This window comes from Musca autumnalis, unplaced genomic scaffold (genome assembly GCF_047663935.1).
Source record: "Musca autumnalis isolate F117 unplaced genomic scaffold, ASM4766393v1 scaffold_3, whole genome shotgun sequence".
NCBI classification, from domain to species: Eukaryota; Metazoa; Arthropoda; class Insecta; order Diptera; family Muscidae; genus Musca; species Musca autumnalis.
The window spans coordinates 263,203,318-263,219,746 of NW_027411866.1; the positions used below are offsets into that span (position 1 = coordinate 263,203,318).

The following is a 16,429-nucleotide window of genomic DNA, read 5'->3' on the forward strand; positions in this document are numbered from 1 at the left end:
AATTACCAAGGTAAATTCAAGGCACATTAAAGAAGGTAGCCGACTCGTATCAGCTGATTGAATATGAAATGTCAAATAAAATTGTTGTAATTGTGAAATGTAAACAAACATCTTGTTCTGATTGGCCGAAGCTAAATCGCTGCAAATTTAAGCGCCAAGGCGAATTGATTCTCTTTACAAATTTTGACGTATTATGTTACGGCAAAAGTTGCTTTGTTGTAGCAATTCCCCGAATCGGCTACCTTCTATATTTGCCTTGGGTAAATTCATCAGCTCATCTGATTAAAACGTCAAAAGATGTTGTTATAAATTGAATTCTCTCGAAAAATATTGTTTAATATTGAAAATATTACCAGCAAATAATCAATTATTTTATCGTTTAGACATCGTTAATATTAGGCTTGGTTAATTAAAATCAACTTTTTATATCAAAGCAATTCACCGATGCATCTACCTTGTTTCTTGTGCCAGCTTGCAACTTTTTGTACTTTCTAGCAGCACATGGTACAAATACACAGGTAGCCGCATCGGCAATTGTTGGCAACATAAGATGTCAAAATTTGATATCAATTCAATGCAATTGACACATTATGTTACCATCAGCTGGCTTGATAATGCTACCTGTATTATTGTACCATGTAGCAGCATGTTGCAAAAAAACAGAGTTGTATACGAGGATTTATACCGGATTTAAAACAAATCCACTCAATACGAGGACTTCCGGATCACTAAAAATCGTGTGCACCACGTGTTGGAACACTAATAGCTCATTTAGACTAGCCATAAATCCTCGACTGGATTTAATAAATCCAGTACAAATCTCATTGCATTTAGATATACATTTTGGAGGATTTAAATGGCTGTCAGCTGATTTTTGTTCATAGCACAATTACCAAGGTAGATGCATCAGCCCATCTGAACGAATGTGAAACGTCAAAAGAATTGTTTGTAAATTGAATTCGTCTCAAAAAACATACGTCAAATTACAAATGTATGTTCAATACTGAAAATGTAAGCACATTATGCTACTAATGCTAACTAAAGAGCAAATAAAGAATTATTTTATCGCAGTTTGCCCATCTAAAATAAATAAACGAATTATTTTATCGTTTAGACATCATAAATATTAGCCTTGGTTGATTAAAATCAACTTTGTACATCAAAACAAATTTAATTTTTCCGCCTTGTTTACAAATTTTTACATTTTAAATTATTTTTAGTGTAGCAATTCACCGATGCATCTACCTTGTTTCTTGTGACAGCTTGCAACTTTTTGTATTTTCTAGCAACATGTTGCAAAAAACAGAGTTGTATACGAGGATTTATGTCAGATTTAAAACAAATCCACTCAATAGGAGGATTTATTTTTGTATGGGAAATCTGGTAGATTTTGGCTGGATTTAGCAAATAAAACCTGATAATGCGCTAAATCCGGCTAATGGTGTCATATCTAAATGGCATATAAGAAATAACAAAGGTGTTATGTTTTCTTAGGAAAATGAAATATTTGGTTAAATTTGATTAAATAAAAATTAGTTCTTGTGGAATGAAACACAAAAATAGTCGTGTTTCAACTGCCGGACATTAAAAATCGTTTTGTTGGAACTATAACGTAATGCACCATACATTAATTTATTATGATTTCTGAGGAAATTAAATATTTTATAATGTTTTTAATAAATACATATTAAGAAATAAAATATTATAATACACGTAAAAAATGCCTGATTTGATTTTGGAAAATGGATAATTAACAATTGTAGTGTTCGGCTGCGAAGCACTAAAAATCGTAGTCTTCCGACTGCCGTATTACTAAAAACCGTAGTGTACCATGTGCAAAACAGTAAGGTAATGTACCACACATGAGTTTATTATGACTCCCGAGGAAAATTTAATATTATATATATATTTTTTTAATAAATAAAAATTAAAAGAAAATCTGAAAAACATCTAATTTGGTTTTTGGACAATGGAGCACTAAAATCGTAGTGTTGCGACTGTCGGAAGACTAAAAATCGTAGCGTACCACGAGCCGAAACGCTAAAAATAACGTTAAGGTGATCGTCTGTTTATTATGATTTGTGAGGAAAATTGAATATTTTATATTTTTAGGATAAATAAATACATATTAATAAATAAAAATTAGAAGAAAATGTGTAAAACATCTGATTTGATTTTTGGACAATGAAGCACTAAAAATCGTAATGTTCGACCGTGGAGCACTAAAAATAGTATTGTTCCGACTGCGGGAGCACTAAAAATCGTAGTGTTCCGACTGTCGGACAACTAAAAATCGTAGTGTACCACGTGCAAAACAATAACGTAATGTACCACACATGAGTTTATTATGATTTGTGAGGAAAATTTAATATTTTATGTTTTTTTTTTTTACTAAATACAAATTAAGAATTAAAAATTAGTAGAAAATGTTAAAACCATCTCACTGGTTTTTGCACAATGGAGCACTAAAAATTGTACTGTGCGACTGTAGAGCACTAAAAATCGTAGTGTTCAAATACGGAGCACTAAAAATTGTAGTGTTCCGACTGCCGGATCTTTAATATTTTAATATTTTATGGCTTGTGGGACGAGTAAAAATTAAAAATAAAAATATGTAAAAAACGCACTTGTTTTAAATTAGTTACAAAAGTTGAGAGATTTAGTAGAAAATTTGAAAAAATAAATCATCTGGTTGTTGTACAATGACGCACTAAAAATTGTAGTGTTCCGCGGGTCGCAACACGTAACATATAACGTAAAGGTAATGAACCACACATATGGTTTTTATGATCTGTGTGGAATTGTTAGATTTTTTGATAGGCATTTTACATGCAAATGTGCCCAAATGTTAGTGGCATAATAATGTTCATTTTTGTTTTCATAATATATAAATATTTCATCCAAAAATTTAAATAAGAGTCCTCTGGGGCACATTCATTGAGGAATATTCCTTGATGTACAAACATCACCAAGTACAATTTCCCTAATGGCGGAAAATCCGCGCAGTTTATTGATGAATATTGGTCACACTAGAGTGTTTCATTGAAACAATTTCATGAAAACAAGGGTTCCTAGGTCGAGTTTCACAGTAGAGTGATATCATAAAGTTGCTGTAGTGGGGAACTCGATCTATAAATACCTAAAAGTTTCAATGAAACCACTCTAGTGTGACCTTCGACCACCCGATTTCTGGTATTTTGAAGCTTGTATCAACTTTTTCGGCCCGAATTGGTTATAATTTGCCGTTTGGAGTTCTCAATGATCAAAAACCTTCTGCGCCAAAAATGGTGGTCTTAGCTCCAGGTTTCGGTATAGCCCTCATATTACGGTACCTCCCTATTTCAGTTATTTTGATGTTTTTATCTACATTTTCAGTTCGAATTGGTTATAATTTGCTATTTCGAGTTCTTAGTGGTCAAAAAACGTCTCCGACTGATATCGTGGACAGGACAGGAAACAAATTATTCCATTTAAGGTCAGAATATGTATTTCATGGTAGGGGATATAATAAAGTTCGGTCGAACTTTATATTTTTACTTGTTTTTCATATTATATGTAGCATCATACATGTATCAAAAATAATATTGCCTTGTAAGAAGTCACAACCTTACTGATGTTTTTAAAGTTTTTAAGAGATAATACGTAAATGTCAACTTCTTCTGTTTTGTTTTCTTAAATACCGTTATAAATTACAAAAACAGTGCTGGAATATTAAAATATGATATGTTTAGAGACAATTTGCTGAATTGTCGCAGAGATTTGCTGATATCGATTTTTGTCGCAGGTTGGGACCAGTGTGCATTGTTCACATTACAAAATTTATGTAATTCATGAAGATCAAGACAATTTTTCTACGAAAATGTACATCTGTATGACACTAAGTATTGTTATTCTGTTACATACATACTGAGCGCCTAAATTTGCAACCACAGTAACGTGTAATATTTTTGATCATATTTAACAAAAAATGTAATAAATAGTGTTTTATAAAAATGTGTACCACATACATTTTGTCATATTTTATTTTTAAAATTTTGTAACTAATTTAAGTACATGGATATAACATGCTCATTAGGGCTATAACCAAAAAAATACCACCACATAGCCGTGTAGAGCATGGAAAACTATTATGAAAAACGGTGTCAATTTTTCTCTATCGCAAAAAAAGTTTCCGCACCAAATGCATTGAAGTTCAGTAAGTCGATGGTCAGACTAGCAAGGTTTCTTGAAACCAGTTTCGTTAAAGTTTCTTTTCAAGTTTCGTTAGTGTCCACACACGTTAACGTGAAATTTAAGATTTTGCGTGTCCTCTTTATTTTACCATTCGCGTTTGTTGTGTTCCTCATACCAATAAAAACAAAACAAACATAAATAAACTAAAAAAACAACACAAAGTAATTAACATTAATAATTAAATTAATAATAGCAGTTACATTTTCACAATTTCGTTAATTAAATAGTTTTATTAAATCTTTTTATGCTTGTTTAGTTGTTAACGTTTGCTTGAGAAAATAAAAATGAAAGAAAATGGAAGAAAAAATCTTGCAACGAATGACAAGAAGAGGCAACACAACAAACACAGAAAACTATGTACATGGGTTTCACTACTTCATACCCCTCGCCAATAAACTTGACGTCGCCATGTTGAAATCATGCTAGTCTGACCATCGACTAATGCATTTTTTAATTTTATCTGTTATAGTCCGGTCAAAATAGACATTGAAATAGCAAAAATTCCCACAAAGCTGAATTTTGGTGGAGAGCTAGGGTTTGCCATTAGAAGCAACGTCCTAAAAGTCCCCATCGATCCCATGTGTGCAAAAGAATTATTCAGGGTCAAAGGTCAAAATTTAAGGGTTTTTAGGTTTTCGAATTTATTTTTTGAAAACGGTTGATCTAATCAAAAAGTGACTAAAGTAAATATTGTAGACAGAAAAATTATCTACAAGTTTGACCCTTACAATTTTTTTCTTAGAAGGAACCATTCTTGAGATATAGCTGCTCTAAAAAACACATGATTTTTATGCACTTATAAGGGAAATATGCACATATTCAGACGAACCGGCTAAAATAAGCGAAGTAATCGGGTCGGTCCCCCAAAAATATATATATTTTCTTGAAGAGCGAAATTATAGCTATCTTCCAAAAAAAATTTCAACAAAATCGGAATGTGTTTAGTAGAGTTATTCAATGTTAGAGTCATTTCATACAAAAATAGCCCATTTAACCCACATGTATAATCGAAAGCCCAACGGGAACGACCCCAACGAAAACTCTCCGATTTTTTTCAAGTTTTGTCCGAAGGTAGGGTTTGTTGCGCTGATTACGGAAATTTATAATTTTCAACGGTTGCGGATCCGGTTCGCCGGTTATTAGACCCGAAAAGCCAAATTTAAAAACCGGGTTAGACCCGGTTCTACTGAACCGATTACTGCAAAGTGGATATCGTTTGAAAGCTTACGGAAGTATCTAACACATAGTGTCGTTACTTTAACCGGTTCGCCTCATAATGTACTTACTCGGCTAATTTTTTATTTGGCCTTTAGATCGAGATATCTCGAAAATGGTAAGTCTTTTTTAAGAATCATAAGGACCAATCTTGTAGACAATTATTGAATCTACAATACTTTTGCTAAGTATTACCGTTTTTGAGAAAGATTAAAAAAACTGAATAATGCCTCCAAAAATGACCTTTGACCCCGAATAACTTGTTTTTCACACATGGGATCGATGGGGACTTTTAGGACGTTGCTTCTAATGGCCAACCCTAGCTCTCCACCAAAATTCAGCTTTGTGCGAATTTTTGTTATTTCCCCCTTATACGCATGTCTATTTTGACCGGACTATTATGCAACATATTTGCTTTTCATTAAAATTTTTATTTTTTTGTAATCTAAATTAAAATCATTATCAAACCGTTCTGGACCAATTTGTTCTCAAATCGCGCCATTTCGGAGCATATTAGGAACTTTTGACGTTATCGCAATTTTTGGTTTTTCTTTATAAACTCGTGAATTTTATGTTTATATTTTTTGTACCTAACGGTCAAGGGAATATGGGGTCATTTGCAACGAATTCGCGAAAGTTACAGGTTGTTTTTGTTGACTTTGCCTGTGAGAATCGTATTTGTTTTTAACAAAAATACAACACCAGTACCATGTGGGGAATTTTGTCCTAATAATGAAAACGCGTTTCTAAGATCGATTCGGTGAAAAAAGTTTCCGCACCGACCGTTATTACTAAAACCCTTTTGATATTTTTTCTACATAAAATTTTAAAATAGCTTTGTTTGAATAAAATATGAATAGAAAATAAATACAATTTTCACAGGCAAAGTCATTAAAACGGTCTGTAACATTCGCGAATTTGTTGCAAATGGCACCATATTCTCTTGTCCGATAGGTACAATAAATATAAACATAAAATTCACGAGTTTATAAAGAACCAGTAAGGAAAGGATCAAAGTCGGGCGGGGCCGACTATATGATACCCTACACCACTGTGAATATGTAAAATATAAATCGGAGCTATATTCAGATCTAAACCGATTTTGACATAATTTGGCACATTTATTTCCAGACCGAATTCAGTCACACATTCCAAATATCATTGAAATCGGACTTATATAGCGTGTTTGGAGCAGCAAATACGCGAAATCGGCCGAAAATATATATGGGTGCTATATCCAAATCTGAACCGATTTCGATATAATTTGGCACATTTATTTCTAGACTGAATTCAGTCACACATTCAAAATTTCATCGAAATCGGAAATATATAGCGTGTTTGGTGCAGAAAATACGTGAAATCGGCCGAAAATATATATGGGAGCTATATCCAAATCTGAACCGATTTCTATATAATTTGGCACACTTATTTCTAGACCAAATTCAGTCAAACATTCCAAATTTGATTAAAATCGGACGTATGTATATAGCGTGATTGGTGCAGCACATACGTGAAATCGGGCGAACATATATATAGGAGCTATATCCAAATCTGAACCGATTTTGATATAATTTGGCACATTTATTTTTAGACCAAATTCAGTCACACATTCGTCGAAATCGGACATATATAGCGTGTTTGGTGCAGCAAATATGTGAAATCGGGCGAAAATATATATGGGAGCTATATCCAAATCTGAACCGATTTTCACCAAAAGCAATAGCGTTCTTCCTATGGCTAAAAAAGTTGTAGTCCCCAATTTTCAGCTGAATCGGACAAAAAATGCGACCTGTACGTTGCGAACAAAAATACATGGGCAGACGGACAGGCGGACGGACATGCATAAATCGACTCAGAAAGTGATTATATATATATATCCCCAAAAGGAACTATGGGTCTATTTCGTTTCCTTTTGTATGTTACATACAAATGCACAAAGACATAATACCCCTTACCACTGTGTGGTGTAGGGTATAAAAACCAAAAATTGCAATAGTGTCAAAAGTTCCTAATATGCTCCGAAATGGCGCAATTTGAGAACAAATTGGTCCAGAATGGTTTGATAATGATTTTAAATTAGATTACAAAAAAATAAAAATTTTAATGAAAAGCAAATATGTTGTTATAACAAATAAAATTAAAAAATGCATTACTGAACTTCAATGCATTTGGTGCGGAAACTTTTTTCGCGATAGAGAAAAAATTACACCTTATTTCATAATATTTTTTTCATGCTCTACACGGCTATGTGGTGGTATTTTTGATATTTACAAAAAATGCAAAAAGTTTTTACTTGTCCCAAAAGCCATCAAATATTTAATTTTCCTCACAAATCACAATAAACAGATTATTACCTAAACGTAGAACAGTATTATTTCTTAATTTGTTTTAATTAAAAAAATTATAAAATATTAAATTTTCTTCAGGAATCATAATAAACTCATGTGTGGTACATTACCTCATTGTTCTGCACGTGGTACATTACTGTTTTTAGTTATCCGGCAGTCGGAACACTACAATTTTTACTGCTCCGCAGCCGAACACTACGATTTTCATTGATCCATTATCCAAATCTCAAATCAGGCGTGTTTTATTATATTTTATTTCGTAATACATATGTATTTATTAAAAAAAAATTATAAAATATTTATTTCTCCTCACAAATCATAATAAACTCATGTGTGGTATTTTTATGTATCCACAGTCAGAACACTACAATTTTTAGTGCGCCATTGTACAACAACCGAATCAATTTGTTCATATTTTCCCAAGTTCCCAACGTTATTAATTAATATGTATACATATGTATATATACATGGATTTAACAGGTGTATCTGTGTTTTTATGTCTTAATTTGTACTTATCTCAAAAATTATAAATATTTAATTTTCCTCGCAAATCATAATAAACTCGTGTGTTGTACATTATCATTACGTTATTTTGTAGTGTTCCGATATGTGGATATGTGGTACACAACGATTTTTTAGTGCTCCGACTGCGGAACACTACGATTTTTTGTGTTCCGACTGCGGAGCACTACGATTTTTAGTGTTCCGACTGCGGAGCAATACGATTTTTAGTGCTCCGACTGCGGTACCCAACGTTTGTAGTGTACCAAAATCAAAATGTGGTACACTACGTTTATCGTTGTGCACCGGAACAGTATCACTAAAATATTTTTTAGTGTGTGTGTTCCGGAACACTAACGCTAAAAATATTTTAGTGATACGGTACTCGGAGCGGTACACTATTGCTCTGTTCCAGAACCTGCAAGAATATACAACTTTTTACTAATGCTAAGTTTACATTTACGAAATCCACTCGATTTCAACTGTCAAATCCATAGCTCAAACGTCAAATGAAATCTCATCTGGATTGCTGAGAGGCAAAGGGTTACCGTATGCCTCATCTCTCTCTCCTACAAAATGACAATTGCCGCAAGTAAACTCGCCCAATGTAAATTTGGACTAATATTAAGAATATTCATTTTTTAGGGGACAAGAAGACCAAATAAAGTTTTATTTATTTATTACCTATTTGTTCATTGATGATTTTTTGCAGTAAAATCAGCTTCATTCATAAAATGCGTAATGTAACAGATATTTCAAAGCAGAAAAAAATACCCATAAAATCCCCAATTTTTGAGCTTATTTCCCCCATCAAATCCCCAATTCAAATTTTTCATTCCCATTTTGTAAAAAAAATTCCCATTTTGGAGACAAATCCCCAATACTGGCAACACTGGCAGGACGGACTTTATTTCCACACAGCTGCAATTGTCTCCCACATGTAGTCACATTTAACTGTACTAGTTTTTGGCATGTGTTTATTTTTAGAACGCAACAACAACAACCATTTGGTTGAAATTTTTGTGTTGGAACGTTTTGTTAAGCCAGGCTCGGCTTGCTTTATTTACAGTTTGCCAAGGAAATGTTTTCAAACTGAGAAAACGAACACTTTTCATGCATTAATTAGTAAAAAAAAAAACAAATAATTGTGATAAAAATGTCGGGTTTTTTGCAAAAAATAGTTGGTCGACTTATTTGAGAACAAATTGAATGGATAAATAACAAATTAACCCACTTCGTTCAAGATCACATTGCATGTAAACAATGTCCTATAGGTCTCAAGCCGAGAATATCTAAAAACTAAGACGTCTTGGCACCTTGCATTACATGTTAATTATTCTTTTGGTTATTATTGTTGAACTAAGTGGGGTAATTTTTTATTTATCCTTTCAGTTTGGTCTTAAAAAGGTCAACCAATTAATTTTTGTAAAAAACCCGACATGTTTATCACAAGTGTTTGTCATTTTTACTAATTAATGCATGAAAAGTGTTCGTTTTCTGAGTTTGAAAACATTTCCTTGGAAAACTGTATGTTTACCTGTTAAGGCGATGATGATTATAAGTTTTAATTTTTGTTATTTTTCTCTTTCGAGACGAGCTGATTCATCAGAAGGTTTTGTAAATGAAAAAGAATGTCAGAGAAATTGTCATCACAAACCACTACACTACATAGCTTTTTACGTGATAATTAGTAATAATTATTACTAATGTTGCAGATTTTGACAGTTGTATAAAGGAAAAGTTGCTGAAAAAAATGTTTCAGCAACATTTAGTAAGTAAAAAGACACACCACATGTTTCGCACTTTGGTGAGAAGCGCTCATCAGGTGTATTTTGTACGGCAATCTGACTATGTCTCTACCTACCTTCTATATATTTTATCGTTTATACATCGTAAATATAAGTCTTGGTTGATTAAAATCAACTTTGTACATCAAAACAAATTTAATTTTTTCCGCCTTGTTTATGGGTACTTTACACGACATGTTTTTTATATATGGGTTGTCACTTTTTAGATACAAAATGTATATGCAAAGTGACAACCCATATGTAAAAAAACATATCGTGTAAAGTACCCATTACAAATTTTTACATTTCAAATTATTTTTAGTGTAGCAATTCACCGATGCATCTACCTTGTTTCCTGTGTCAGCTTGCAACTTTTTGTATTTTCTAGCAACATGTTACAAAAAACAGAGTTGTATACGAGGATTTATGCCAGATTAAAAACAAATCCACTCAATACGAAGATTTATTTTTGTATGGGAAATCTGGTAGATTTTGGCGGGATTTAGCAAATAAAATCTGATAATGTGCTAAATCCGCTTAATGAAGACATACCTGTTACCGACAAAAATCGATTAATGCTAGGCTTACATTTACGAAATCCACTCGATCAGATTTCATTTGACGTATACACAAAGTAATTGAAAGACGAAATCCGCTCGATTTCGTAAATGTAAATGGAAACTTAATATAACATTAAAATTGTGTCATAACAGCCAGCTCAACTCGAAAGAAAATTCATTCAAATATCACTATAAAATGACCTTCGCCGTAATAGCACGGTTACACTAGAGCTTTTTGCCGTGTTATAGCTCATTTAAACTAGCCACAAATCCTCGACTGGATTTAATAAAACCAGTACAAATCTCATTGCATTTAGATATACATTTTGGAGGATTTAAATGGCAGGCACCTGATTTTTGTTCATAGCACTAAAGAGCAAATAAAGAATTATTTTATTGCAGTTTACCCATCTAATATAAATACACGAATTATTTTATCGTTTAGACATCGTAAATATTATAAATATGGTCAACTTTGTATATCAAAACAAATTTAATTTTTTCGCCTAGTTTACAAATGTTTACATGTTAAATTATTTTTAGTGTAACAATTCATCGATGCATCTACCTTGTTTCTTGTGTCAGCTTGCAACTTTTTCTATTTTCTAGCAACATGTTGCAAAAACAGAGTTGTATACGAGGATTTATGCCAGATTTAAAACAAATCTACTCAATACTAGGATTTATTTTTGTATGGGAAATCTGGTAGATTTTGGATGGATTTAGCAAATAAAACCTGGGGCTCAATTCTTGTTCTATGAAAATTTGAAATGAAAACTTTTATAAAGGAAATAAATGTCAAATAAAAAATTTTACAAAGAAAATATTTTTCATTTTAAATTTTCATAGAACAAGAATCCAGCCCCTGATAATGTGCTAAATCCGGCTAATGAAGTCATATCTAAATGGGCTTTTAACCCACTTCGTGAGGATTTATTTGACGTTTGCGCTATGGAATTGACATTTGAAACCCAAACCCACTGGGTTAATGCGGTTAAGTGTAACCGCGTATAATAGCTTATTTAGACTAGCCATAAATCCTCAACTAAATTTAATAAACCCAGTACAAATCTGATTGCATTTATAGCACGGTTACACTAGAGCTTTTTGCCGGGTTAACCCACTTTATAGGGATTTATTTGACATTTGCAAATGGAATTGACATTTGAAACCCAAACCCACTGCGTTAATCCGGTTAGGTGTAACCAGGGTATTAGATATACCTTTGAAGGATCTAATGGCAGTCCGCTGATTTTTGTTCATAGCGCAATTACCAAGGTAGATGCATCAGCCCATCTGATCGAATTTGAAACGTCAAAAGAAGTTGTTGTAAATTGAATTCGTCTCAAAAAACATACGGCAAAGAAACTTTTTATACCCAAGTGTCAATTGCTAGCTCTTTTTCCCACTAATAAATTAAAGTTGTTTTAATAAAATATTAAAACAACGACTATGGGATTAAGCCTGACTATTTTGAAAAACAAAATAGAAGTCGTAATCCCAAACAAAACACGCCAACCCTCCTAAATGTTCAAAATGTGTTAAATGTGTAAAAACTTTTTAGTTCTGGAACAAAGCTTCTATTGCCTTTCCTATTCATTTAGTCCCAATTTACATTAGGCGAGTTTACTTGCGGCAATTGTCAGTTTGTAGGTGAGAGAGGGGACTGAGAGGCAAAGGGTTACCATATGCCTCACCTCTCTCTCCATCAAACTGACAATTGCCGCAAGTAAACTCGCCTAATGTAAATTGGGACTTAATGTATATTTTGTGTGTTTTCGGTTCAAATTTTCGTGAAAACAAGGAAACAAAAATGAAGGAAATTTGATTTATGTTTCTGTTAATTACGAATGGTGTCGTGGAAACGGGTTAATTCGTGTACGTTGTTCGACAGGCGAACAACGTAATTGAAACGCTCGTGTGAACATTACATTACAGAATAGGCCTACAGGGTAGAGCTGGCAAACCATCGATATTGCCAACATTAAGCGGGGTACACACGATCAGTTTTGACTGTCAGTTTTGCTCAAATAATCGGTTGCTTGCCAGTGTGGCCGCTCACTTTTGTCAATCATCAGGCAACCACAAAATATTTTGTGGTTGCTGGACGGTTGGACAGTTATCGATAATTCCGAAAAATCGACAGTCAAAACTGATCGTGTGTACCCCACTTTAGATATTTTCAATATATTTTAAAATATCGATTGCTATCGATATTATCGTTAACACACCATTAATTTGGAGATAAAAATAGCGGAAATGTCAATGCTTTTCCTGACATTTTGCACAAGTAGTTCACAGAAATGCAAAGTAGAATAAACAATTGCTTTTATTTTATAAAAATATTAAAAAAATGCATTTTACTTTTCCGAAAAATGTGTACGTGTAACTACGGAATTACTTTCTCTCACACACAAAACCGAAAAGCAGCGAAATTTTTATTTATTTCAATGAATTTTAGGCTGGGATTTTTGTTCCGATAAAATCGATAAGCAAAACTATCTATCGATATTTAATTTTTAAAAAATAATCGATTTTATCGATAGTGCCATCGATTTTTGCCAGCTCTACCACAGGGGAGTATTTCAGGATGTAATGAAATCCAGTGGATTTCGGACCATGAGTGTAAACAAACCTTTATGCTACCTTATTATTTCACCATGTTCCTCATTCTCATTAAAAAGTACGTTTTGTTACATCTCTGACGGGATTCAACACAACAAACACTATCATGAATTAAATCAGCTGTGTATGACAATAACCTGACTGTAGACTGTCATCGTTGTATATAAATATTGTAGCAAGCAAAGGAAGGAAACTGGAATATATATAAAATCTTATCTTGTTAATTAATGTTGAAGTTAGTTAACTTCCCAAGGAACCATTGATGTTGAAACTTACAACAACTGACAAACATTTTAAACATTAAAGAGGCACCAGTGGAAGAGCGAGCTGTAACCATGGCGCTTAATACGTATGTTTTCCCACTACAAAATAGTTCTTCCTTACATCAATATTAAAATTTCATTTTTTTACAATTTCATTTTACAAGATTACGACAATTTTATATGGAAATACCTCCTGTGACGCGGTTTTATACCACTGCATGTGTGATGACTACATTAGCTGTGGTAAGTGGTAGGACATCATACTAAATAGACACGTCATCCATACAAGCTTTGATTAATCTACGTGGGGATGTAGTAAGATATTTTATGAAATGTTGCAACAGGTATACTCCTGTTGGTTTTCCTTTCCGAAGACTGTGTTTTCCCGACACAATCGGTAAATTTGTTTGGACATTAATTCACAAAAGCAGTTATGTTATCTTCAAACGTGTTCGGGAAATGCTATCTCTATTAGAAAAACTACTGTCGTAGCTTCTTTACTTCTACAAAACATTTATTTGTGTTTTTTAGCATTTGAACTTGGTGTCGCCACTACAACTGTATTATAATCCTATCTTAATTCTGAACAAATTACAAATATGGCGTTTGGCAACGACATTCCTCTTTTTTGGATCAGTGGGTATTAGCTTTTTCTTCAATATGGTGTTCACATACCGCTATTGTCGCATGCTGGAAGAAGGTTCGTTCCGTGGACGTAGTTCGGATTTTGTTATGATGTTCCTGTTTGGTGCTGCCCTTATGACATTTTTTGGGCTATTCGTAAATCTTTTGTTCTTGGGACAGGCATTCACATTAATGTTGGTATACGTGTGGTCACGGCGAAATCCTTTTGTTCGCATGAATTTCTTTGGTGTTATGAACTTCCAGGTAAACGTTCTTCACAATGTTTTAATATTTTAAGGGTAACACACATGTTGCTTCCAGGCTCCGTATTTGCCGTGGGTTCTCTTATGTTGCTCTATGATCCTAGGAAATACTATATGGGTGGACATCATTGGAATGGGTGTTGGTCATATATATTATTTCTTGGAGGATGTATTTCCATTCCAACGAAATGGTTACAAGTTTATAAAAACACCTTTTTTCCTGTAAGTCCTCTTGAGAATCTCCTTGGTATTTGTCTAAACATTTGTCATTTTAGGAAGGTACTTTTCAATGAGCACATCGACCGTAACTATCAGCCTCCACCAGAAGATCGACCAGGAGGCTTTAATTGGGGAGGAGAAGATGGCCAAGAACAACAAGCACCCGAAGATGATGTAGATGATGCAGCAGAAAATCCAAGGAGACCAGCTCAGAACTAGAATAAACTTGGAATATGTAAATAACAAATTTCCCGCCGTCGTTTTTTACTATTTTTAATAGGGGCAGACATAAAGAATTTAATTCTAGTTTATCTTTTTAATTATCTATTCAGCCTTATTGCGACGGTCGTTATTGACATGTCGTTGTTGCATTTGATATCTATTTTAAAATCAACAGCTTTATTTTAGGATTGGTGTGGTTTTAACGTAATACATAAGGCATCTTTGCAAGTAGCTACACGACTTATATTAAAATATCGTCACCAGAAGACGTAAGTAACAATTCAATAAGTTTACAAGAGAATCAAAGACAAAATCATATTTTAAGACAGATAAGGAATACCTTTCTGTGTGAGATACGTCTTTTGGTATTGTTTTTTAGTAAGTAACTTACAATATATTGAGTATACATTTAAAGAAACTAGTATAAATGAAAAATTATAACCAATTTACAACTGAATTATTGGGTTACACATTTAGGTGCATTTTAAACTAGCTATCTGAAGGTGTTGGGTTCAATTCCCATTCTTAAGGGTGATATTTCAATGGACCTCAATGAGGTGAACTGTCTGTCTATTTCATCTACCACTCCAATTACTTATGATTTTAATCGTATAAGACGAGATTAAAAACATCAGATTTTGAATGTTATATTTAAGCAATCGATAAAATACAGAGAATATTAAATAAGTGATGTGTAACAATTTAAAATTAATTTTTACTTTGTCATATTAAAATTCAGTGTTATGTCATGTTCACACGAGCGCTTCAATTACGTTGTTCGCCTGTCGAACGACGTACACGAAATAACCCGTTTCCACGACACCATTCGTAATTAACAGAAACATAAACAAAATTTCCTTCATATTTGTTTCATTGTTTTCACGAAAATTTGAACCGAAAACACATAAAATATACATTAAATGAATAGGAAAAACAGTAGACTTTCCTTCAAATGTATCTTTTATATTTATCTACACACATTTCATTCATTTTTTCCATAAATTCTGAATAATTTTTATTTTCAATATATTTTTATATTTTTCTATTTTCATAATTAAAGAGAGAGAGAGAGACATGTCAAAACAATGTTTGTGTATACAGACTTTCAGTTATTTGTTTCCTTTTTGTTTCTGATTTTTTACGCGATTTTGAACTAATGGACAAGAAATGTGTGTGGAATTAAAAAGGAAACACAACCATCTTCCTTCTGCATCTATATAAAACGTTTAGTTCATTAATTTTCATTCATATTTTTCCTTTGTTCTAAAAGTTTTTGTGTTTTCAACAAATTTTTCAATTTTGAATTTAGACATGTCATAATTATTATTTTCGATAAATTCTCTCATTTGTTAGGGATGGGACATATTTTATCGTTGTTCGGAGAGTATTTCTACTTGAACAACATAGAAAAATCTTCGTTCGTTCTCAGAATTTTGTATGGGGAATCAAGTAATTTATTCGTATTTGAGGGTCGAACGACGAATAGAGAACGAACGACGTACCGTGGAAACGGGCTATTATATGTTTTGCGGGTGTTGAAATTTATTTTTTGAAACTTTTAGTATTTTT

General features: G+C 32.9%; 1 protein-coding gene across 1 annotated transcript; it reads left to right on the forward strand.

Moving 5' to 3' along the window:
• The first annotated feature begins 13,341 nt into the window (after nt 1–13,341).
• On the forward strand, nt 13,342–15,568 carry Der-2 (Derlin 2). Its single transcript, XM_073978465.1, has 5 exons — nt 13,342–13,618; nt 13,697–13,775; nt 14,064–14,420; nt 14,478–14,641; nt 14,695–15,568. The coding sequence occupies exons 1-5, from the start codon at nt 13,605–13,607 to the stop codon at nt 14,855–14,857; spliced, it is 777 nt and encodes a 258-aa protein (XP_073834566.1). The 5' UTR covers nt 13,342–13,604; the 3' UTR covers nt 14,858–15,568.
• Nucleotides 15,569–16,429: the final 861 nt, after the last annotated feature.

Excerpts from the sequence above, each read along its gene's own strand:
- Der-2 (XM_073978465.1), top strand. Across the intron at positions 13,776-14,063 it reads TGATGACTACATTAGCTGTG|CATTTGAACTTGGTGTCGCC; the intron begins GTAAGTGGTAGG and ends TGTGTTTTTTAG. Across the intron at positions 14,421-14,477 it reads TTGGTGTTATGAACTTCCAG|GCTCCGTATTTGCCGTGGGT; the intron begins GTAAACGTTCTT and ends TGTTGCTTCCAG.